Genomic DNA, 23,405 nt, shown 5'->3' with positions numbered 1-23,405 from the left:
CTGTTTCTTACTATTTTCAATTTTCTGACATAGAAAAATCTTGTCATTTTTTAGGTAAATAAATCTTGTAATTTTAAGAATTTATTAACAACAAATTCTTACTAGTTTTCGCTTTTCCAGCAACTCAAAAATAAAATTGCGAAACATATTCTTAACAACGAACAAACAGTTGAATTCTGAAAACACATATCATCCAATTCGGGCAAAAAATTTTCGGTTATCATTGAGCGGTAGCGATTCCCATTCACAGTAAAGTGCCGGTCCTGATCATCACGAAAGAAGTACCACGGCCTAATGATGCCGCCGGTCCATAAACCACACCAGTACGCGCGGGTTACTGCCTGACCAATAACGTATGTTTTGCTTATTGACGAAGCCAGAAATGAGCCTCATCGCTGAAGATGATTTTTCGATGAAAATCCGGACGATTTTCAATTTGTTGCTCAGCTTAATTCATGAACATACGACGTTTCTGGTGGCCAAGCGGCTTCAGTTCTTGCGTTCATTTAATCTTGTGAGGATGTAGGTCACGATTTTTCGCAAAATTTGTCACAACGACTTCACTGAGATGCCCAATGCCCGAGAACGACGTGTGCGAGACTGATTTAGGTCTTCCTCAATTGATGCGCTAGCGGCAGCAATATTCTCGACACTACGGGCACTTATTTGTCTCACTGGCAAGGGAACATTTTGTACTGTACATTGAGTCCCTAGCAGAAAGCTCTTCCATATAATTGAGTTATCCTTGTGACTAGAAAGTGGTCTGATTAGTTTTGCTAGGGTCTCATCGATCATGAATGAAAAAACCTTGTTGGTATTAGAAATGCGGCCTTTAAGCAATCAATTATTATATGTATGTATATCCGTGAAAATCTTAGAGTAAACCCAATCAAACGAATATTAACAGGCAGACAAGATTCAAAATGAACTTCAACCAAAGTTTATAGTCCACAAATCCACTATCCATACCATAAAGTGAAACTATATACAGAGAAAATAAAACTACGCTCAAACTCATCACAGTCTCTTTGTCAATATGGAGTACCGACCACACTACTTACTCCTCTATATGAAAAAAAAAATTAAGTATTAAAGCCAGATTCTCCTTCTCCACTATTCAGTCATGAAAAAGATCATTTAAAACAGTGATTCCCAAGAAAGCAGTTCTTTAAATTATCTTAAATCAAAAGACGCGAAATAGGAAAAGCAATATGTGCCATGATATAAGAGATAAAGTGTATAAGTAGCGGCAAATTGCTTGCCACAACTTCACGACGCTCGACAAGAATTTTAATGAGCCAATAAATGTAGGCAATGGAGCTTTCGATTTACATTAAATGCACTTGGCTGTGCGCTTGCCGGCGGAAGTGTCTCTTAGTGGTTGAGATGTGCCATACATACTTATTTGTTATTGATATTGGGCAATAAAAATGAAAAAGCAGTGCGACTGAAACGCACTTGGCAATAGTCTGATGTCGCCTACAAATAATATGCTTTAATATTGAAGGAAGAAAATGGTTAAATATGCATGGCAGCAAATAGAAGATTTGATGTGAAAGTTTGCTTGAATTGGAATGGATTGGATAATTTACAGAAATATTGATATTTATATTCAACTATCAATAACTGGAATTTAAGAGTTGGTTTCTTGAATTAAATTTAATCGAATCAATCGCTAAGCTTTCGAAGATTTTTAGAAGCATTTATTTATTAGCTCACTGGTTTTCCAAAAACAAAATACATTTTTAATTAAAAAGAATTGCAAACTGAACTCAATATTTCATTCCCACATACACACGTACGTACATGAAGAAATATGTTTCCACATATATCTTCGCTTGAAGATTTATGATGCAATTTTCTGACAAACGCCTGCACGCCACTTCTTCTGTGGCATGCCATTGCATCCTTGGGCTCATATAATAGCAACCGCCAATAAAATTTACAATGTGGATTTATATAACGCTTTTATGTCGCCAATTGCCATATTCAATCAAGCTCGGCAGCATTTGCTACGTTTTACAGCACCAGCTATGCCACCAGCAGCTGTCTCATTAAGACTCATAAAATGCGTAAGAAGACATGGCGTAGTACTTGCGGCTTATATCAGGGTGAATTCATAAGTAGAGTCGTATTGCAAAAGGAATTTTTATGTTTGCCTATAATTATTTGCATATGTGGATATATTTATATGAGTATGAGTGAGGTTGTCTCATTTGTAAGCACTGATTGCAATGGAAAGTTGAGTGTGTTGTCAGTCTTATATAAATATATGATCTTAATCGAATGTTGTAAAGTGACACAAACAAATTCAGATTTCTCTTGAACAAGCAAAACTCTCATACCAACAAATACCAATAAAAAAGAGACAAAATCTCTCAAAACGCCGACGAAAAATAAAAAACAGTTTATTCATCAGCCGAGTTCTATTAGCACTCAGTAAAATTTATCTGTGGGACAGGACTTCAAGCTCCTTACGTACAGCTGCAAACGAAACCATTGGTTTTCGGAAAAGGCAAAAGAACAGCTGGTACAATGAGGAGTGACGTGTCGGAGTAGAGAGAAAACCGACTGCCTACCTTGCAACGTTACAATCGACCATAAAACGTCTAGATGGGATAGATACCTATAGTTGGAGAGGGAGTAAGACGCATTTTCAGACAAAAAAAAGAGAGAACCCGAAATGTGTGAGTACGAAGACCGACAGAAGATATGAAAACCCGAGAATACTCTTGTAGAACCCCCGATCTAGTTACTGATTTCCAGAGCATACTGAAAGTATGGAATACTTCTCCAGCTTGCTGAATGAACACCTAGATATGGTCAACCCGATTCCCCAATCGATGACGATGGAGAAGACGTTCCGTTGCCCGACCATGAAGAAGTTCAATAACAATTACCCGTCTAAAGAACAACAAAGCGGCGGTGCCGATGGTGAAAAACTGATAAAGAGCATGCATCAGTTTCTTTGTAGAATATGGTCGGATGAAAGCATGCCTGACGATTGGAATTTAAGTGTGCTCTGTCCAATCCACAAAAAAGGAGACCCCATTATCTGTGCCAACTACCGTGCCATAAGCGTACTATGTGCAAGATCAAAGCCGAATGTCAACAAACTGCTTGGACCTTATCGGTGTGGCTTCAGGCCTGGAAAAACAACAACTGACAAGATATTCACCATGCGCCAAATCTTGGGAAAGAGCCGTGAAAGGACATCGACACATTCGTCGCCTTAAAAGCTGCTTTCGCAGCACGAAAAGGAGCTTCTTTAATCTACTGCTGAAGAAATTAATTCGAGCTGCAGAACTTAATCGGGCAGGTATAATCTTCATTAAGAGTGTACAGCTGCTGGCGTACGCCGATGATATTGATATCATTGGCCTCATCATCCTTGCCGTTAGTTCTGCTTTCTCCAGACTGGACAAGGAAGCAAAGCAAATGGGTCTGGCAGTGAACGAGGGCAAGATGAAATATCTCCTGTCATCAAACAAACAGTCATTGCATTTGCGGCTTGGCTCCCACGTCAGTGTTGACAGTCATAAATTTGAAGTCGTAGATAATTTCGTCTATCTTGGAACCAGGATTAACACCAACAACAATGGCAGCCTCAGAAATTCAACGCAGACTAACTCTTGCCAACAGGTGCTACTTCGGACTGAGTAGGCTATTGATAAGGTAAGGAAAGGATTTGCTAAAAAATAACACTGGAAGAAGGGTAATGATTTTCTATTTATGATTTAGATCCTTCTTATCTTAGGTACCTTTAGCGTTTAGCAAAAATATTAAATATCCTCAAAAAGTAGTCGTTCTGCAGAATAACTTAAGAAATGGAATAGTGAAATACTACATCCGACGGAAGTAATTAAGCCCCACCCGAATACTGTTCAATGACAGTGTAACATACATACATCCATATGCAATGACTAAAACAGTTTAAAAGCTTAAACGGCAACACTTTTCGCAAAAATATAACAAAAATTAATTAACAAAAGAACATTCATTTTCACTCCTTTTGCCAACCATATGGCAAAGCAACTCGAAATACGCAAACTTTATGCTTCAAGTGCCAAAAAAATGAAAGCGAAAATAATTTAGTAATTCTTCTTGACAACGACTTGGCTGCATAATTCATGAGCACGCTAAAGTCAATTGTGCGAACAGAAGAAAATGAGATTATGCGTAGCTGAGTAAGAGAAGTGGTTGGACCAATCTTTATTTTCTTTCCTTTCAGATGAGCGTGAAGCCATTGCACTGCAGCGCAAAGGAAATATCTGGGAAAAATACCTGTGCAAACTAACTGGAAAATTACAAAAAGCGACAGTCTCAACTCTTAGTATGTTTAGAAAGAGGGGGAAGTTGCGTGCAGCAGCTCATCAGTAAAATGAAAACTCAGGACTTTTTTGTGCGATATGGAGAGAAAAGCAAAATACTCTAAACAGAAGAAATTTATATCTAACACAAACATGCATACTTCAAAAGCTACATCAGCAAAATTTTATATTTTTTTCAACAACACAACAACACCATAATATTTTCTTCACAAACCTTTATGGTCTCCAACGAGTTGGAATGCTTTGTATTAAATTAAATTTACATGCATGATCATATATTCAGCTGCTGAGCGGGAATTTCGGAAAATAGAAGAAGGATAGGTTAGGTTAAGAGGTGGATCCTAACAGGGATCTCAGAAAAGGGATCTTAGAACAACTCAAACAAATCGACAAAGTGCTTTAAGCTTATCACAAAACTATTGAGACGACTAGTGCCAGTTTTGGATATGCTCTGGTTCGCCCATTTTACGACGGCCGAGATGTTTCATCAAGTCTAACAAAGACCTCCATTATCCAATGGAAGAGAAAGTGCCTAGATTCTTCCACCAAAAATAGACTTAAAAAAGGACAAAATTACTTCCGATTTAGAGTTCGTTACGAACTACAGTCAAAAACACAATGAACCTTAAGATTTTAGGTGTGACTTTCGACAGCCCGTGCTTCCACATTCCTCGCACAACCGCGGTAATTGCTAAAGTTCAGAGCCGCAACAAAATCCTCAAGTCGCTAACTGGCAGCACATGAGAAAAAGCCAAAGAAACGTTGTTTTCAACACACAAGGTAATCGGCCGGCCGATCCTTAACTACGCCGCACCAATATGGTCGCCTGGATCCAGTGAAACACAGACGAGGAAGCTACAGACATGTCACAAAACTGCACTTCGGACTAGAATAGGATACTCATCGCAATGTTCGCAGTTGAGTAACAGGATGTACTCCTCTCCAAGTAGTTTTTGCTGGGGTGCTTTAGTAGAAAACATCCGCGCAGTCATCTCCTTGTACCAGAACCGTCTACTAGGTGCATCAAGTGGTCCTTCCTCAACTACGTCGGCGACATAAAACAATACGCCGTCCAGACTACGAACGCAACAAACTTGAGACATGCACTGACCGCAATTTACAGTGGAGCTTCACCGGCTCTATCTCTCTCTGAGAATAGCGTACTTGGAGTCAAACCACCACCCATTGCAGACGGCGAGCTCGAATTGCCGCGACAATAGAGAGCGAACCTTGCGTTGCTTTGTTCTGATATTGTATTCCTACTTATCCAAAATCCACCCTGACATATAAAATATATGTCCAGCGTGCAACGAGTCCCCGCATGACACTAACCACCTTTTTGAATGCCCTCCTAAACTTGCACTTTTGACAGCCCTTTCCTTTTGGTTCGAACCCATCGAAACAGAACGTTTCCTGGGCCTACCGGTGGATGACCTCGATAACAACTTATCTTATTCTAACCATCCTAACGAGGACTTGGTAACCGTTACAATAACAAGTTACTAGTGGAATGTACTCTTCATTGTTTTTCAGAGGCAAATAGCAGCATAACCTTCATGCTTTGTAGACGGTTTCACTTACTACCAAGTGTAGTCTGAAATTGAGCGGGTAAACAAAGGAGCAAGCAGTATGCTCAAATTAATTGCAGTATGTAACGGCGCGCAGTTTAAGATGCACTCGTGCACATCGGAAATTAATTGCTGCAAGCGCCTGGGCGTCTTTTATAATCTGGTTAATTGATCGCTTTCTTTCTTGCTTTCCGTACAAGACGATGATATGTGCACGTGTAAATAAGTATATACACACTTCACTTTAGTAAGACACCAGCTGTGACACGCCGACGACACATACGAAGACACATTTATTTTCTTTGCTGTCCGCCCGTCAGCACATTAATATCGAGTGCACTTGAAGTCAAGTTAAAATTTCTTAACACGCGAACTTTATTACCTTTCACGTGCAATATGCTCACTCATATATACATATACATATCAGTCGGATCGTTAGCACGCGCTCCTAACTGCACACGGTATTCTTTTGCAAGCTTACAGCTGTTTCTACTTAATAACTACGCGTGCTCGCCGAGCAATTGCATTTAAAGAATTTAATTAACAGCACAAGGTAATAGCAGAAGTTCGAAGAAAAATGCCATAAAAGGCGAAACTACTTAATCGTGCTCGATTCGTCTAATTAATGGAACTGCCACGCAGAGTCGAACTAAAACGATGGAGATTTCTGCTTTAAAGCGTACACTAAAAGTCATAAAATGCGGCTTTAGCATCGATGATTGGTTGAATTCGAAGATCCTTCCATGAATTAAATGAGAAGATACAGAACTAGTGATGAATAAAAGCTTGTGATATGAAAAGAGTTTTGGTATGAAGCCAAGAATTGATTAAGAAATAAAGAAAATAACGTTCAACCTAACAGTTGTATTTGTGCGCCAAGCTTTAGAGAGTAATGAATCGAACACCTTATAACAGCTGTTCAAACTGATTGGCACCACTGAAAACGAGGTTACATATATTTGGTCGCACTGACTCCGTACTTTGAAAGTGTTGAGCAATTTTGAGTAGCTTCTTGCGGAGTAAAGGACGCGTTGAGAAGATCAGAACGATATCACGAAAACTGAGGAAGTAGGCGTTGCAAATTTTGTAGCAAACCTAATATTTGCTGTTCAAGAAAATGGCGAATTGATGACCGCTAATATCGTTTTATTGAAAAAAACATTCACAAAGCATTTTGGAAAGTCTAAGTAAAGAGATTTTTCTTTTATCCAAGGCTGTGAAAATCAAAATGAGCGTTTCTTGGACTTTTGCTTTAAGTCAGACATTGTTTTTTCGAATGCCGATTCATGCATTCAATCGGACCACATGGTCAGTAAAAAGTTGAGTACTGACATTATAGGAAGGTGTGCGGAAACTGATGGACTTATTGCTCCATAACCTTTTAACTACAATAAGAAAAATACATTGTTAAGCAAAGTGATCCACTAGATTTAGCTGCTTTTAGATCTCGCTGAGTTTCGATAACTTAAATATCAACCATAACAACAAGCAAGTTTCACTGACCGTTTAAGAGCATAAAAATTAATTCACCCAAGGAACTAAAAGTGGTTTCGAGGCCTTTAACAAGCACACCAAATCTTTTTTATCTGCTTTCGAAGCCAGTAATTAAAAATTGTATTAAACTAATATATACCAAAATTTTCTGAATTTTAATTAAAGTCGACCCGTAACTGTGTGAATCAATAAAAACTTACTGCTTTTACTAGTACCCAAAACATGGGTTACATGGTTTACGGGTTTAAAATAAGTGAATTTTTTTATTGGATTATTAAATTCTACAAATCTTCTAGGATATTTGAGCTAAACTTTCGAGTTGATCCGAGTAATAGTTTCGGAGATACAGCCTTGAGAACTTATGCGCTCGCGACTAGCTAGGCTAAGTGTGCCGTCTTTAAATGCATTTTTCTCAGAACTGTGGAAGTCGATTAGCAAGATTTCTCGAGAACTACTCAACCGATCTTCATGAAATCCTACACAGGTCTTTGAGATACAATTCTTGAAGGCTTGGCAGATTTTAAGAAAGGATTTGTTCTTGCAAGCGTATAAATTTGTTTTCACTCAAGAACGGTAGCCATTGGACTACCGTATATGTCGTGAATTTGCTGATTTTGCCTTGGAACAACTTGAGAACGATAATGATTTTTTTAAGACAATCATCTTCTCCGATGAAGCTTACTTTCATCTGAATGGTGCGGTAAATAAACAAAAGATGATAACCAACTTTGTATTGTATGTCCGCAATTGTAAGAAGTTGATCTTAACAACATCTGGTTCCAATAAGATGGCACTACGTACCACGCAGCACGTGCAACAACCGAATTAATGCGTGAACGGTTTAGAGACTCAGTTATTTCAAGAAATTGTGAAAGTGAATGGCCTCGTGGAAGTTGTGTTTTTAACACCAGTAGACTACTTCTTCTGGAGTTATTTGAAGACATTTGACTTTAACAATTAACCAGGCTCTCTTCAAGCTTTAGAAGTTGAGCTTGAATGCACTTTTCATGGCATATGATTGAATTTAGTGGAAAAAGTACTCGAAAATTGGGTTCATCGAATTCGTTCCTGCAAAGGAAGTCTTGGAGGCCATTTTAATGATCTTATTACAGATTGCATACGATGAAATTAGTTCAAATTAGTTTGCAATTTGTCAGAGTTTTTAAATTCCGAATTAATTTTTTTCACCTGGTGATGAAATGCAATACGTATAGTTTTCAAAATGATTAGTCACCCAAAAATGTACGAAAAAAATATTCGATTTTATAACGAAAATCCAAATTGGATTATGAGAACAATTGCTAGAAAAGCAAATGTTTACAAAAATACCGTTTCGCGTGCTATGAAAACGTTCAGCAAAGCACCGACTTTCAACAGAAAGCAAGGAGGTGGTAGAACGAAAGGTTTTAAAAACCTTAACGTAGCTAAGAAAGTAATGGCGCTATTTACGAAAAAACCCAACACATCGGGGAGAAAGGTAGCGAAAGAACTATAGTAATCTGAAACTTTTGTCAGAAAAGTTAAAAAGGCGAAAGGACTTAAGCTATACAAAATTCAGAAAGTTCCAGACAGGACTTCCAAAAAGAACAGCATGGCTAAGGATCGAACCAAACGGCTTCACCTTGATTTCCTTAAAAATTTTACTGCCGCATTATGGATGATGAGACGTATGTGCTTGGGGACTTTTCTCAACTTTTAGTTATGGATTTTTATGTGGCAGATCATATAGGGAATAACCAAGGGGAGTTTAAAACACAAAAACGACAAAGTTTCCAAAGAAATTTTTGGTTTGGCAAGCAATTGGTAGCTGTGGTAGAATAAGCAGCTCTTTTGTAAAAATTGGAACTATCAACACTGCTTTATACACCCAGGAGCGCTTGCAAAAACGGCTTTTGCTATTCATAAGACCTTATGTCATCCTCATGTGTCCGCATTTTTTTGGCCTGACTTGACTTCATTGTATTATAATTTCGAAAATTTTTTGAGAAAAAAATAAATATAGGCAAAATCTCTTAAGTACTTTAGGCAGATATATTTTAATGAACTGCCCTGCACCCGCACAAAAATTTAAGCGAACTAATTGCTATGCCTTAGAGAATCTAATTCCTCAACCAACATGCCAATATTCATGCCAAACATGTTTTCAAGAAGAAGAGGAAGAATAATGGACAATAGCAGTAAAATCACAATAACAAATCACGTAGGCTTTATCACTTGTTACATTGCAGCAGAAGCAATATTTCAGCCAATTGTCACGCACTTCGGCACTTCACCAACATATTGTATATAACAGTTATTTATAATAAGAAAATATTTATATGTACATACATATACATGTATACTGGCAACAGGAAATTATAAAAGTATGCGTTGTCATCTATTTGTCGCTGAGTAAACAAAGAAAGTTATAAATAAAAGCCTGCTCAAACACAGATATGTGGGGATATGTACATTAGGGTGTTCAAAAAAATTTTTTTTTTTTTTTTAAATTGGTACTCGCAAAAATAGGTTCCTAGACACCTCTAAGAAAGCCTCTCCAATTATGAGTTTTTAATTGTAACGGGAAGGTCCTCCGCCTAACGGTTTTCTATTTTTTCTTATTATCAGATAGAAAAATTTATATCTCGCTTCCAACTACTTGAAAAAATATCTTGTTAATTAGGTTTTGTAGGAAATTGAATGCTCTTAAATATGGTCTCTTATGATTTTTTCGTAAACCCAACGGTTTAAAAGATATTAACGGTCCAAATTTGACTATTTTTGGAAAAATTCTTTATTTCTTATTAATTTCATAACTCAATGGAAAAAAATTATTATGAATGATGAAACACATAGTTTTGTAGGAAATTTACTGCTCTATAAAAATGGCCTATATGATATTTCGATTAAGTTAAGCGTTTACGAGGTATTCATCGTCAAACATCAATGCATATTAAGGCGTTCAAAAAAAAAAAAAAATTTTTTTTTTCGTTTGATCTGAAAAATAGGTTCCTAGACACCTCTATCTCCAAAAATCTATTCATAATAATTTTTTTTCATTGAGTTATAAAATTCATAAGAAATAAAAAAATTTCCCAAAAATAATCAAACTTTAACTGTTAATATCTTTTAAACGTTTGGGTTTACGAAAAAATCATCATAGACCTTGTTTGTAGAGCATTCAATTTCCTACAAAACCTAATTAACAAGATATTTTTTCAAGTAGTTGGAAGCGAGATATAAATTTTTCTATCTGATAATAAGAAAAAAATAGAAAACCGTTAGGCGGAGGACCTTCCCGTTACAATTAAAAACTCATATTTGGAGTGGCTTTCTTAGAGGTGTCTAGGAATTTATTTTTATCGAGTACCAATTGAAAAAAAATAAAAAAAAAAAATTTTTTTTTGAATCACCCTATGTACATGTATATATTATATACATATATATTAGTATATATATAAATATATATAAAAGTATATATGTACATATATGTATAAATGAATATATATATGCATGTATGTATATATGCCACTATCTACATGTGTGCATGTAGGTGGCAGTGTTAGCTTGTCGGATTAACGCCCAAATACACATTGACCCCAATGAATAACCGATAAGGCGTTTGCGGCTGATTCAGCATGTCGACGATGTCTTCCATAACGTTTACGAACAATTGACAACTCAATTTATAGACCTACAAATGCAAACGGACACGTGTCTCACTAAGAACATGTATGTGTGTAAGTGTGCTTGTTTCGAAGACAATGAAAAATAGCAAATGAAGTTGGCTAAGAATACAATTTATATGTATATTAGAGCTTACAGCCTATAAATATAGAGTGTCAAGCTTGCAAAAAACCACACATTATATAAAACTGTCAATATATACATATTTACATATAATATATCTACAACCTTCTACTTACCCTGCAAAAACGGTATGAGCTTGCAGAAGGACTCGCCGAATATGAAATCACGCAACAAGGTGCCGACCAATGTCACCGGCATACAGAAGACCCCCAACAATATATCGGATATTGCCAAATTCAGCAAAAAGAGATTAGTGATAGTGCGCATACGACGATTCTGTATTAGCGTCGATATCACCAACAAATTGCCAATTATCGCACAGAAGAATATTATGCTGTAGCAGAGTATTAGCCAGAATGGCATCTCAGTCGGCATACGCGGTCGTCCCGCCGCCGTCACCACGTATGCACTGCGATTCGTCACCGCACTGCCGTCGTTGTCGCCGTAGTCGCTTGCATTCGCAGACGCATTCGCGTACATGGCCGACTGTGTGACCAAGAGGAGCAGGCTGGTGTCGCTGCTGTCGTTTGTGGTGGCGTACATGTTCGATTCACCGGCGACGTTGGAAAAATTCGAAAAATTACCAACTGTCAATGTGTGTGTATCGTTTAGTTGTGTGAGCGCTAGTGAGAGTATATTATTGGCGGCGGAATCATTGCTGAAGTAGGCAAGCAAATCGCTGTATTGGTTCGCTGTAATTGACATGATGAGCGCAGTGCGGTGGGTATGTTTGGGTTGTTGTTGTTGTTGAAGCTTTGTTTTGCAGTTTTTTTGTAGTTGGTGGAGTGCTACAATTGACATAAATCGCTTGGTGCTGTTGGGGTTTTGATTTTAAAATGGGCAAACGGGTATGGCATATGCACAGACAAGCCAATTCACACACATATATTTGTTTTTTTTTTCGCTTCTAAATTTATTTTTTTTTAAAACAAATATTTTTTAATATTTTAATGAATGCTGATTAACTATTATTTTCATATACTTTTTCTTGTTTTTAAATCAATTTTTTCATCGCCAACAAATATTTTTATTTTTTATGGTACACACATAAATATATTATGTTTATATTATTAATCACTTAGAACATTTTCTTTCTTTCACAAGTTGATTCTGAAATGTTAGGTGAAGTTCAAAATTAATTTATGCACTGAAAAATAAATTTTTAAATAGTTTTACTTACATATTTTACAGAAACACAAAAATTATTTTTTTTTTTACATTTTAAATCACTTTAAATATTTTATTTATTCTTTTTAGAAGTATTTTTTATTTCTTTTTTTTTTTTTGGTTAAGCGAAGTTCAAAAATAATATTTCATACACTGAAGGAAAAACAAATATTTTTATTTATTTATTATTTATTGCACAAGCTTTTAAAATTATTAAAATAAATATTTTAGAAGATTATTTTTTATATTTTCAAACACCTCAAAAATTATCTTTTTTCACAAGTAAATTCTTAAATATTAAGTTAAGTCCAAAAATAATTTTATACACAGAAAAATAAATATTTTAATAGTTTTATAGTGAAACAAAAAACTATTTTATTACATTTTTTTGCGGAAGCTTTTTATACTTTTTTTAGTTTTTTCTTATTTTTAATCTCTATAAATATTGTTTTTTTTTATAAATATTTTGTATTTATTTTTTATTTTTGGTAAAATAAAGTACACCAATAATGTTTTGTGCACTGAAAAAAATATATTTTTTTAAATATTTTTAAATAAAGAAATATTTTTTTTTTGCGAAAGCTTTTAAAACTTCTCGTTTAGTTTTTTGATATTTTTTTAAAAACTTTAGAATTTAATTTATTTTTAAAACTTTTTATTTTAAAACTTTTTTATTTTAAAATTTTTTTTTTATTTTAAAATATCTTTTTTATTATTTTACTTTTATTTTTTTCTGAAAACTTTTTTAATTTAAAGTTTTTTTTTCATTTTTATTTTTATTTAATTTTTTTTTGTGATAACTTTTTTAATTTAATGTTTTTTAATTTAATTTTTTTTGTGGAAGCTTTTAAAACTTGTTATTTAATTTTTACTCAACATTTAGTTATTTTGGAAAAAAATACAAAATATTTTGATATTTCACTTGATTTTTAGCGGCTTTACATACATTTTATACCATTTTTATCACAGCTATATGCAATAAATTTGTTTTCATATTTTCTTTTCTTTTTCAAATTTATATAAAATAAATATTATACAATAAATTATACTCTGAAATTTGTTGTTATCGATTTAATGTCATATTGAAATCAAAATTTAATCACGTTTTAAACTAATCTGTTTATCTTGGCAAGCTTCGTTTATGCAAAATCACTACTCACAATCATCGCAATTTCCTCTTCTAGCAGATTAAAGCTTTAATCTAAAATCTCTTTCAGCAGCCATAATTTAACATCATTCTCTGTTGGTCATTGCTGCTTTTTCCCCATACTTCAATAACAATAACAGCATTGTGAAAAGTCAAGATTAGTAAAGAGTTTTAATTTGATTTACATTTGATATATATTTTCATATTCGTTGTAGTGGCGCTTTTTCGGAATATTAAACACAATACTAAATGTCTGCAAATGTAATTTTTTAACTATTATTTTTTTTTTTAATTTTTTAGTACGTATATTCATTTTCTGGTGGTGTGATTTTCTAAAATTATTTTTAAAAATTATTTTTTTTTTAAATATTTTTTATAATTGCCGTTATGTATTCCTAACTGAATTAAATTTCAGTTTTTGATTTATTATTTAAATATATATATTATTTTATTGTTTAGTGTTTCTCACACACATTTTTGAAATATTTTCAATTTACATTAGTAGGTTAGGTTAGGTCAGGTTAGGTCAGGTTAGACTGGTAAGCTATTGAGCCAGGCATAGACCAGTTTCAGTTCTCTGCGAAAGCAGCTGGAGTTCCGTTACGCATTCCTTGAGGTAAATTTACAATAATTTTCACTTATAAATTATATGCTCATACATATATGTAAATTTCAAAACGTGTGAAAATGTAATATTTTTTATTATCAAAATCTTTTTAAAATATTAAAAAAAAAAAAAATTTAATGTCTTATTTAATTAATACTTTTTTACAAAATTTTTATTTGGTTTTTCTTAATTTTTCTGTTTTTTTTTAGTTTAACTTATATGTATGTTAATACTGAAGCATTAGCTACTGTTGTACGCTGCGTATGAGTAACAACTTGGACTATTTATTCCACTTATTGTTATTTTTTTTTAAATTTATTTTATTATTATTATTATTATTATTGTTGTTGTTATTATTATTATTATTGTTGTTATTATTATTATTATTTTTATTATTATTATTATTGTTTATTTTTCTATTTTACTTTTTCGATTTTATTTTTTTTAATTTTTCTGCAAATTTCTGTTAGCTTTAATTGGTTTATTTTACTTCAATTATAATTTAAATAATTTTTTAATAAAAATTTTATGTAATTAACAAAATTATTAAACTTTAAACTAGTATTACTACTCTCAATTAATTTTTGTTTTTGTTTTTATTTTAACATATGTAAATTTATATTTTTTAATTTTAACACATAAATTATATTTTTAGTTTTGCTATTGATTTTTAAAACTTTTTTACAAATTCGGTAATTTTGTAGTTAACTTAAGTTTTTATATTTTTTAGATTAGTTTCGATTTATTTTTAAAGCATTTTGAACATTAATTTATGGATTTTTGTTATTTTTATTACTTTTTTGTTAATATTTTTATAATTTTTTTAACCTGTAGAATATTTTTAAAATAAGTCTGAATAATTTTTCACAGCTTATTTTACTATTAAATTAACTCCCTTTATTTTATTAAATCTTATTTTTTTATTAACATTTTCCCAGTAATTTTCCAAATTCCATTCTATTTTTTTTTTTAATTTTTTCTTACATAAATTTTGTAGTACTTCTTCCTCGTTACGAGACACTGCATTCAATTTTTTGTATTTTAAACAATTTTCACACAAAATCAAATAGTTATGTAAATCAACAGTTCTTTCAAATCTCTTTTTCTTTTTTTCACATATTCTTTAGTATATTTTTATATTTTTCACAATTTTTTCATTATTTTATTATATTTATATACGAATTCTAATCCATTTATTTCATGTCATTTCGAAACGTATTTCATCTATAACATAGCTATTTATATTTAATTTCAATTTATTTTTATTAATAACTAAACAATAACTATTGTTGCACACTGCGTATGAGTAACCACTTCAAATATTTTCATTCAAATTCCGAAAGTATCGGCATTTAGCTCTTTTTATAATAACTAAGCGCATTAAAGCCATAAAACAGAAATTAGAATTAAGTGACTAATATTTAGAAATTAATGGTAAACAACACAAGCTAAAAATATAACCGTTATTTAAAAGCAGCAGCGCACTGCCTCACACTAATTAAAAACACGTGATGAACTAATAGCAGTAATTAATTCGTCAAGCAGGAGTCAATACGATACGATAACGGTAAGCAATAATTATATCGCTTTATTGAATGAAATTATTAGATATTTGTAAAACACATAATCACACAAATTTTTATAAAAAAAAATGTTATACACAACTATCAAAATTTTCGTTTTTAATCACTTATTAAATTTTTTTTAATTTATTTTTTTTTAAATACCTGTTAATATTTAATTTTTACCACTTTTACAATCGCTGAAACCATAAATTTTTCACACATAGTATTTTTTTTTTCTTAAGTGAACTTGTCACTTACAGGTTGATCACAACCTGCTTAACACTTTTCAATTGAACCCAATCACAAGCTGTCGCATACTCAATGCAACGATTTAATAGACAGCTGTTTTGGCACAATGCTCATACAGCCAAACTGAACTGTAAATAAATCACTTTCTCAGCGGAGCGATTTTCGTTTAGATGCACCCATTCGCGTGAACGCGTCAACGTGGACTAAACACCTCATGTGTGTTGTCGCTGGCTTAAGCCTCACAAGGCAGCGGTGAAAGCAGCATCCTGCAATTGTTATTTTTCGATCTTTTTCTTTTATTTTGCTTTGGTGTTGCGTGGTAAACCGGCTTTCGGCGCACACCAAGAATAACAAACCGGTCGGTATGAATGAAAGGCGTTGCTGTGGCAACAGATCCGCGAGCTTTTCACCATGCCTTGGCTGCATAGTGATTAGTGGGGTGGGTTGTGACTGTTAACTGTTAAATGCAGTTAGATAAAAGCCAAACAGTATTTGTATGTATGACTTTATGGGGAGCTGGAGTCGAATTTTATGGAAAGTAAAAAGCTTGCCAAAAGCTTTGCAAGGGTGCAACTTCTGTTATACAACTAATTGTACTTGTATAAGTCTTTGGGCATAATTATGGCACTTATATTTATAAAATCATATGTAGCAACAATGTTGCAGCAACAAATAATAAGAAACATGTTTAGAAAGTGGTTGGTGCAAAAATAACGGTTTTAATTATGGTTGCGGTTATTTTTAAATTATGGCTATAATAAAGCTACGGATGGCTATGGACCACAAAAAAGGTAAAACGTTTTCAATCAACCTAAATATTCATCCACTACTTTCCAAACTGTTCTCTGATAAAAAACAGAGAACATCCTTCAACCTGACTTACCTCAAGATAGGTATATGCATACATTACATATATACGAATTTCATATAAAATCTTAATTTTCATTTGTTCGGAATGATCTAAAAGTTATATCCCGCAATCACGATTTTATAGCAAAAAATCGATCCGCTCTAATAAGTATATACTCAAATCACCATGAAATGAGCTCTCGATTGAAAATTTTTTTATCAATTTATCTTCCTCTTGTGCTTTTTAAGCTTTTAAGTATATTAAAGTCACAGAAATAAGGGAATCAGTAAAAGCTTTTGCGCTCCAACTTTTTTAAATATTAAAGCTTTAAGACTAGCAACAAGTAATTAAGGTTTTTAAAGTACCCAGCATAAAGCTTTTAACAAACTCGTATTATTTGTCATCAGATTCTAAACTGAACCTTAAAAAGCTCTAAGCTTTATAGGCCTCGATAGCATTTAACAAACTTACATATATTATTTGTAACCAAAATCTGAACTAAAATTTAAAAAGCTTAAAGCTTATTATAAACCTCGGAAAATATATAAAGCTCTGAAAACAATAGTTCGGATTATAAAATGTTTAACGAAAGAACGAGTAAGCTTTCCTAAGGTCAGATCTGCAAAAGCCACTATGAAGAAAACTTTAACAGCTGTTATCACGTGTATACTACAATTTTCTTTGTGATGTGAGTCCATTTCAAACTTTACAAAGCTCCAAGCTGTTTAAGCTTCAACAATAAACCTCTAAAAATACATAAACATACGAAGACAGATTATAAAATAATGAATGAGGAAACGCGTAAGCTGTCATTGGTTCAGTGCTGCGAGTGAGACTCTGTAGACAGCTTCAAAAACAGTTCGCATCCCGCAAAGGGATATCAATTTTAATGGCACTGCGTTCATGGAAATTACCAAAGTCAAGCACCTTTACTGTAAATAAGACTATGAAAGCTCAACAGCACTAAAATATTGAACTTCGGCACATAATTAAACTTCAGATACGTCTTTCTAAACTAAAATAAAACTCTTCACATCAATTCAAATATAAGAGATTTATTTAAAAAACATTAATTTGTGTTCTTTTCACTTTCCACCAACTGCTCCGCACTAAAGTCTTCTTTCTTTTGCTCAGAAACTTGCTCAGCATTCGCTTGCGACACCAATTTTCTCTTATTCGGACGCAAATAAGCTTTATAATAGAAATCAGAGAATAGCGCCAGCATAACAATCATTTGAAAAGAGGCGAAACCCAGAGCCCATTTTGGAAATTCACACTCCGTATCGAGGAGAGCGTGTATGAAATGCAGCAGCAATAACAAAAACTGCGCAATTTGCACCTGAGTAATGTGTTTCTTCCACCACACCGAGTATTTCAGCTCTGGTCGCAGCGCCGATATGAAATAATAGAAATACATAATGGTATGTACCGCTAGATTCACAATAACTAGTGATGCGCCATGACCACCGGACACATAACGCACAGCGAAAAAAAGGCCACACGCCATCAGGATGTGGTGGTAAACATGAAGAAAGCTCACTTGGTGTTGGTGTTTGCGTAGCACAAAGAACACAGTGTCGGCGAAATCGACTAACTTCAGCAAATAATAGCCGTACGCGAATTTAAGCTCCAACATACCAAATTCCGTGCGCTGCCTAATGGGCATCATGCAAGACAAGCGGTCGTAGGGTTTATGTAGCCAGATGATGTAAATTACCTGGAAGAAATTCATTAAAATAAATTCGATTCAGTTTTTCCAATATGCATCTGTATGCTTACCGAAATAAGCATGCCGCCATTGACGAGCACCTGCGCAGCGTTATATGCCAATAAGACGTACTTCAAGTCGAAAGCTTTGCGTTTTTCCATTATTTTCGGACCAATATGTTTGACAAAGGCATAGTAAGCGGTTGAAATGAAAATGCATTGCAGATAACTGAGTAGAAAATAGTTCTCCGAACGTTCATCTGAAAGAGTGTTTTAAATGGAACACAGATTTTTATTTAAGAAAATGAAAAGTTTATGTTTTAGCCTATGGAAAAGGACGGTATTTTAAAAAGTAAGTGTTAAATGTTGAGAGAATGATGTTAATATATAGTAGTAATTCACATAAGGAATCATAAGTTCTTCAGATTACTTTCATGACCTATGTAAATTTAAATGCAGTTTGCGACATTCTTGAGACTTACTGAAGCGGTACGCACATACGTTTCGGCCAGAACGGAAGTGCTCAGTTCCAGTTTATCCATAACAGGAATAGAAGATCTCATTATGTGCTTTCAAGAGCAATTGATCAAAGTCCTTTCCGCTGCATATCCATATGCATATATTAGGCCTTACAACTTTTCTTAAGACTTGACATTGACTTGAATATTTCCGCCCATTTGTACGATAGAATAAAATATTATAGTATACTATACATAACATAAGACTTAAATGTGTTGATGTTAATCAGAAACTGTGAATCAAATTGTCGCATTTAACTGACCACCGAATAGATAAGGACGGAACAAGTGAATAGACAGCAAGTCAGATGTCTATTCGGTCCCCGGTTCCGACTTTCCCAAGCGACAATATTACCAGAAGCTGCACTAAAAAGTTCAAGGTTATCCTTAGCAGTAAGACTGAATGGAATGATTCCACACTCGATCTACTGCTTAAGAATAGTATAATTCAGATGATTCGAAAACGTAGGAGGAAATTGTTGCAGGAGTCGCAGGATCACGCACCAAACTCTTCATACCTATGGGAAGTTTTCCGGCGATATTCAAGCAGAGGCCTTTGCCTTAAGTCGTCGCATAGAGATAAACCGCCAACGCAAATCTCGCAGCGAATGTATAACCATACTTAGCGATAGTCAAGCGGCACTTAAAACAATATCTACCTACATGATCAAATCGCTACTGGTGCAGCAGTGTAGCTGAACAGTCTATCGAAACGTAACCTAGTGTACTTTATCTCCAAGGTATGCGTCATGCCAAGTAGCTAATAGGTGGTTACAACCTCAGCAGGCTTAAATACATAATCAACCTATAAAGGGACAAACTCAGGCTACTTGTCGCATTCTACACCGGCTACTATAAGCTTAAGAAGCACTTATATAACATAGGCCGAACTTCTTGTGCAAATTGCCGGTTCTTGAAACTGCAGAACACCTACTAATTGACTGCATAGCAGTCTGCGGACGCTGGTTAAAGGCTCTTGGACCCATATTTTCAAATAGGGATCACAACGCCGTGCATTAGCACCTAACAATATGTTGGAACTTATCAATATGCTGGGGTTAAGTGGGTTGTCATACTGCAAATTTTTTTGCCAAAAACTCATCCCATATCGTTCCGCAAACACTGCATTCGCCTGATTTAGCTCCGTGTAACCTCTACGCAACAAACTCAAAAGCCCACTGCGCGGACGCCATTTTGACACGATAAAAGTCGAAAGGCTTGAAGGCTGTACGGGTGAAAGACTATTCCGGGTGTTTCGAGGGCAGAAAAAAGCGTTGGCAAAAATGCATTTTAGCGAACGGGTACTACTTTGAGGAGAATGAAATTGATTTGAAATAGCGAACAAAGAATTTATATTTTATAAACAAAATCACCTTACTTTTTGAGCACAAAAGTACACTATTCATCTAAAAGACGGAGCCCGTTATATTTATTTCTAAGCTTTCTAATTTCAGAGGTCTGTGGCCAGATGCTTGCGTATTTGTATTCAAAATTTTATAAATCGCATGACGGTTATGCTCGGGGACTATCGGACCTATTCACTTTAACTTTTTATTCACAGTAATATTATCATTATGTCAATGATTAAAATCCACCAGTTATCAGTGCGGCTTTAGGCCTGAAAAAACAGATATTCACCATGCGCCAAATCTTAGAAAAGACCCGTGTAAGGAGGATCGACACGCACCACGTCTTCGTCGATTTTAAAGCTGCTTTCGACAGCACGAAAAGGTGCTGCTTTATACAGCTATGTCTCAATTTGGTATCCCCGCAAAACTAATACGGCTTTGTAAACTGACGTTGAGCAATATCAGAAGCTCCGTCAGAATCGGGAAGGACCTTTTCGAGCCGTTCGACACCAAACGAGGTTTCAGACAAGGTGATTCCCTATCGAGCAACTTCTGCAATCTACTCCTGACGCAGTACCCGCCGTGGAAAGCAGAGGAACAGGAAAACCTTCACTCCGTTGGAAAAGGAAGCACGATTGCCGCGCTTTTGCATAATCGGCTATAACCGCGTAAGCGTTTTCTACCCCAATAAAGAAGAAGAAGAAGAAGAAACATGTTATTCAGTCATACCGCTGAATGTTCGATATCCAAAGTTTGACCAAAGCCGTTAATCCGATAGAGTCACATATATCCACTTTTCTCACCTTTATATTTCTCATCCAGCTCTCGGAATTTCTCCCATAACAATCGCAACAGCATGAACATTGTACTCCTTACTTTATTTTTGAACTATTTTATCCAATATTTCTGCAATTTTCCGAAATGTGAAACACCAAGAACGAATGACTTCCGCACAAACTAGAATCATTATTTGAATTAAACTGAGCTTAGCACTGAAGCTCAAAATCAATGCCAGCAAACAAGAATAGGGAAATGCAGTTGCTTTACATATGTAAATATGTATTTCATGAATATAAATGCATCATTAGATGTTTAAGTTGCCTCTAAAAAACTGCAAGTAGAATGTATTATACATACATACATATATGCCATAAATATTTATATCCGTATGAATGTGTCTGACTTGAAACTTGTAAGTAAATTGCGTTGAATTTTCAATAATAAGATTAATTCAAGCTAAACCGTCAAATGATTGCAAGTATAGGAAGACATATTTTAGACAACATTTGAAGTTCAGTTTTATTAGGTTAGGTTAGGTTTGATTTGTATATGTAAAACGCAGAATATAGCACTATAAATAAATACCCACTGTACAACTAATCAATGGTGCATTCATAAATATTAATATTTAGAACATTTGCACAATACTTATTAAGCCACTCAAGTCACTCATAAATATTAATGTTTAAGTTAAGTAAAATGTAAGGGGGCTGCGGCACTTGTAATTTGTAGTTAGTTCATTAGAAATAATTTAATGCAGAGAGCTATTCCAATAAGTTTCACATTTGCAAAGAGTATAACAGTTTTGTTAGATGCAACAGTGTAAGAATTGCTTGTGACGCTCAAAAGTATTGGAGACACATAGACGTCTTTCGAAGCACCGTTGGCGTATTTTTTCATATCGAACGATATAATTCCAATCTTTAGTCGAGATGAACATTTCAAGTTACTGTAAACAACACAAATAGCGCTCGTATGTCAAATCGTTTGAGTATAGTATGTATAGCAGATTGCACACTAGTGTTGCCAAATCCCGAAATATAAAAGACAACCTGCATATGTCACAATGGCTGCATGTATTGTTTTCCAAAGTCTTGTCGGACATCGAAACTTAGAAAGTGTTTCGAAGTATAATTTTGTTACAGGTCGTCCCAGTCGACAGTGGTTTTAGGGACTCGGAATCTAAGCGGACTGACCTCGAAAGAGATAAGAAGTTATTCATGTCAAAATCAACAGAATGACTGGACGATTTGTTCTCCGAAGTAATGTCTAACATCGAAACTGAAAAACTTTTCCGAAGTAATACGAGTATTTAACACCAGCATTGATATTTGAGAGTGTCATGAGAACTTGTTAAGCAATTAAATGATTCTCGAACTTTTGTGCATATTTTGAAGATAATTTTTATCATAACCTTAGCATCGCAGCTTCTACGCTTAGTTTAAAAATGAAATCGGACTACAACAACGACGACTTAACATAGGACCACCATCGAAAACTTGTATATTGACATTTTGATAGGAAATGGCAGTATCTTGACGAGTGACAACGATTTTAGGAACTCTGGCTATCAAAGTATTCTTAGTTTGAAAGTTTTTAATCACCAAAAGTGTACTTAGGGCCTAAAAAAATTTTTCAAAAATTCTACATTGCTCTAACCCCTAATTGTTTAATAGCCTTGACAGACGGCAGCGTTAATCCGGATTAACTGCGCACTTAATCAGATCCAAATTTGTAGGTGACAGACGGCAGCTATGCGAGTTTGAAACTCTCATAAACAGCTCATTGTCCTTTTTATAATATTTTCAATGAAAATTGATAGAAGATAAACATTACGGTTGTTAGCCGACCAATTTTTACCAAACCTTTTTTTATTACAAAAACATATAAACACATTATTTTTGAAACTGCATCATAACATAGAAGTTTTATTGATATTATATTGAGAATTTGATAAACAGCCGTCAGGGTTGGTTGTATTTCATTCACAATAGATGAAAATTGGCCATTTTTAACAATGTTGCCAACGAAAATCTCACAAACTCCCTAAAATTTTGAGAGTTATTTTTGCATTCAGCAACGGAGTTAGCTGTGGTAACTCCTGAATTAATCCCGAAAAATGCAATTAATCTGGTTTAACGCTGCCGTCTGTCAATGCTATAACTTTCTTCTTCTTCTTTACTGGCATAGAGACCACTTACGCGGTTATAGCGAGTTTACAACAGTACGGCAGCCGTTTCTTTTTTCGTTATTTGACGCCAATTCGAGTTACCAATTGCAGCCA

The 23,405-nt window shown here is 34.4% G+C and overlaps 2 protein-coding genes across 3 annotated transcripts in view; both read right to left on the bottom strand.

Annotated features, from left to right (window-relative positions):
• The window catches only part of LOC126759057 (gastrin/cholecystokinin type B receptor-like), a 103,712-nt gene extending 87,472 nt beyond the window's left edge, over window positions 1–16,240 (bottom strand). The window contains exons 1-2 of one of the 2 annotated variants that reach the window (XM_050473638.1): window positions 15,831–16,240; window positions 11,299–12,292 (exon numbers count right to left, since the gene is read on the bottom strand). In XM_050473638.1, coding sequence (XP_050329595.1) covers window positions 11,299–11,983 — 685 coding nt within the window. In that variant the 5' untranslated portion in view covers window positions 11,984–12,292; window positions 15,831–16,240. Of the gene's footprint in view, window positions 1–11,298; window positions 12,311–15,830 lie in introns of those variants that run through there. The other variant, XM_050473639.1, reaches the window with a different exon arrangement.
• A 1,596-nt stretch (window positions 16,241–17,836) lies between these two features.
• LOC126758189 (elongation of very long chain fatty acids protein F-like) lies at window positions 17,837–21,205 on the bottom strand. The gene is made up of 3 exons (XM_050472300.1): window positions 21,145–21,205; window positions 18,547–18,734; window positions 17,837–18,484 (listed from the first exon to the last, which is right to left on the bottom strand). The coding sequence occupies exons 1-3, from the start codon at window positions 21,203–21,205 to the stop codon at window positions 17,837–17,839; spliced, it is 897 nt and encodes a 298-aa protein (XP_050328257.1).
• Between the last annotated feature and the right edge of the window lie 2,200 nt (window positions 21,206–23,405).

Source organism: Bactrocera neohumeralis, chromosome 5 (genome assembly GCF_024586455.1).
Source record: "Bactrocera neohumeralis isolate Rockhampton chromosome 5, APGP_CSIRO_Bneo_wtdbg2-racon-allhic-juicebox.fasta_v2, whole genome shotgun sequence".
Taxonomy (NCBI): Eukaryota; Metazoa; Arthropoda; class Insecta; order Diptera; family Tephritidae; genus Bactrocera; species Bactrocera neohumeralis.
The sequence above is the reverse complement of the archived record's forward strand: the minus strand, read 5'-3'. Positions and strand labels throughout refer to the sequence as shown.